General features: G+C 36.2%; 1 protein-coding gene across 1 annotated transcript; it reads right to left on the reverse strand.

Annotated features, from left to right (window-relative positions):
* Window positions 1-1,794: 1,794 nt before the first annotated feature.
* On the reverse strand, window positions 1,795-2,715 carry LOC101422761 (olfactory receptor 7A5-like). Its single transcript, XM_004465227.3, has one exon. It carries the CDS (start codon window positions 2,713-2,715, stop codon window positions 1,795-1,797), a length of 921 nt encoding a protein of 306 aa, XP_004465284.3.
* Between the last annotated feature and the right edge of the window lie 273 nt (window positions 2,716-2,988).

Genomic DNA, 2,988 nt, shown 5'->3' on the forward strand with positions numbered 1-2,988 from the left:
ATATTTTCAGCAATAGTGAATAATCATTTTTATCTTTCTATATTCTCTCCAACATTTGTAGTTTTCTGTTATTTTTTTAATTGTGGCTATTCTATTAGATGTGAAATGACATCTCATTGTAACTTTAATTTGCATTTCCCTAATAGCCACCTCCCTAATAGCTAGTGGTGTTGACCATTTTCTCATAATTTTTCACCATTAGTATCTCTTCTTTAGATAAATGTCCATTCAAGTCTTTTGCTCATTTTTAAAATGATGTCCACTTGCCTTTAAATTGTTGAGTTGTAAGATTTCTTTTTTCACATGCATTTTAAAACTTTGTTGGATATGTGATTGCAAATATTTTTCCCCTTTAATAGGCTGCCTTGTTACCATCTTGTTGAATTCCTTTTAGGTGAAAATGTGTTTAATTTTGACACATTTTTTTCTTTTGTTGCTCGTGCATTGGGTGTAATATTTAAGGTAACCATATCTATTACAAGAACTTGAAGTTTTCCTCTGTATTATCTTTTAGGAATTTTCGTGGCCTTTGTGTTTGGATCTTTAACCCATTTGGAGGTGAATCTCTCTGGAAAAAGGTAGAGGTCCTCTTTCATTCTTTTGCTTAGGAATATGCAGTTCTCCCAGGACCACTTGTTGAAGAGAATGCTCTGACCCAGTAAAGAGGACTTGGTAGGTTTATCAGAACTCAGTTGATTGAAGACATTAGGCACTATTTCTTAATGCTCAATTTGATTCCATTGTCCAATAGGTCTATGTTTATTCCAATATTCTACTGTGTTGATCACAGTAGCTTTGTAATATGGTTCAACATCAGAAACTGTAATTCCCCTGAGTTTGTTTTTCCTTTTTAGGTTGTCATGGCGATTTTGGTCCCCTGTCCCTCCCAAAAAATTTTGCAGATTAACTTTCATAGTACCGTTAAATAAGCTGTTGAAATTTTGTTTGTGATTGTGTTGAAATTATACGTCAGTTTGCATAGAACTGAGATCTTCATGATGTTTATCTTCTAATCAATGAACAGAGAATATTCTTCCAATTGTTTAGGTTGCCTATGATTTCTATTCATGTTGCATTTTATGATATATAAATGAGGATTATTATTGTAGGAAACTCCAAGAGAAATTTCCAGATAATTTTCTACATATCAGAATAATTGTTAAGTCACAACATTACATCTCTGGAAGAATCATTAACATTAGTGATATTATCAATGCTTAAAAAATCAGAACTTTACTGTTTATAACAATTTGACCTAACTTAAGTTGAATGTGCACAAGAAAGACACATATGGATAATGTAATGTAGATTATTGCAAACTTAATCAGATGTTAACTCCAGTTCAGTTATGTGATTTCTTTCTGGAGTTAATGAACACAAAACTTGGCAACAAGTATAATAGTCTTTGATATGAAATACTATTTTCATCAAACCCATATACCACAGGAACAATTGCTTTCATCTGGCAGAGACTGCAGTACACATTCATTCCTCAAACACCTACTATAATTTAATATGTACCAATTTCTTGTAGTAAATCTTTTAGAGCTGAAAACTCAGGCAAGGGATTTGGTCTTCAATAATGTAAGACACAATACAATCTTAGAAGACAAATGATTGAAAAGAAACTACAAAAGAAAGAGACAGAATTCTAGAAATTAGGCATTCAGCAGATTATCTCTCTGTGAAGTGATGAAAATATCTTGATTTAGATATTCCAGTGTCTGACTTCTGTTAATCATGAGAAAATTTCTAAACTTGAGGCAAAAGATATTTTAATAGAGAGAATGTTTCTTACCTGGAAAGCTTTCTTAAGGACTGCTGTATATCCTTGTTCCTAAGACTGTAGATAAAGGGGTTCATCATGGGAGTGACCACCGTGTACATCACTGAGGCTCTTGCATTTGTCCTTGAGTTTTGAGTAGTGTCAGAACTAAGATACACTCCAAGACTTGTAACATAAAACAAGGTCACGGCTGAGAGGTGAGACCCACAGGTAGAAAATGCTTTGTACTTGCCTTCAATTGTTGAAATTCTCAAAATGGAAGAAACAATCTTATAGTAAGAGAAAAGGATCCCAGTGAATGGAATAGCACCCAGAAGTCCAGTTGAAAAATACATCACTAAGTAATTGAGGAAATTTCCAGAACAAGCAAGTTGAACAACCTTAATAAGATCACAGAAAAAGTGGGGAATTTCCAACCCTGTACAGAATGACAATCTCAAAATCATTAAGTCATGTAAAAGAGAGTGCAAAGCACTCAATAACCAGGATGCCAAAAGCAGAAGCCCACAGAGTCGGGGGTTCATGATGACGGTATAGTACAAGGGTTGACAGATGGCCACGAAGCGGTCATAGGCCATCACAGTCAATAGGAAGTTGTCCAACGCTGCAAAAAGAATGAAAAAATACATCTGGCTGAGGCAGTTTTCATAAGTTATGGTTTTGCTCTCTGTTTGGATGTTCCAGAGCATTTTTGAGGTTGTGGTAGAGATGAAGCAGATATCTGTAAAAGACAGGTTAGCAAGGAAGAAGTACATGGGTGTGTGGAGGTGGGAGTCTGAGATGATGGCCAGCATGATGAGCAGGTTCCCAAAGACAGTGACCAGGTATATGGACAGGAAAATCCCAAATAGGAGAGGCTGTATTTCTCTATCATCTGAGAGTCCCAGGAGGATAAATTCTGAAACACGTGTTTGGTTTTCTGGTTTCATGTACATGAAATACCTAGCAAAGAGACCAGAGCAATGCAAATTAGACAAAAGTAGCTATCACCAAATTAATGTAAATGCTATGGTTTCTGTTAAGCCCAGGGCTCCTATCCAACCCCCCTCTCCTCATTACCCCTCCCTACCCCTGGTCTGCAGTTGTACATTCCTAACTGATACGGAACCTGACCTCCTATCCCTGCTCCTACTCAGCTTACTCTCTACGCATTCCAATCTGATAGTAGCAACCCACATCTGAGGGACTCAAATGGAACTACA

The sequence above is a fragment of the Dasypus novemcinctus genome, chromosome 30, assembly GCF_030445035.2.
Source record: "Dasypus novemcinctus isolate mDasNov1 chromosome 30, mDasNov1.1.hap2, whole genome shotgun sequence".
In the NCBI taxonomy this organism is placed as follows: domain Eukaryota; kingdom Metazoa; phylum Chordata; class Mammalia; order Cingulata; family Dasypodidae; genus Dasypus; species Dasypus novemcinctus.

What these genes read in the sequence shown, in the direction of transcription:
- LOC101422761 (XM_004465227.3), bottom strand. Translation starts at nt 2,715, where the DNA reads ATGAAACCAGAAAACCAAACACGTGTTTCAGAATTTATCCTCCTGGGA.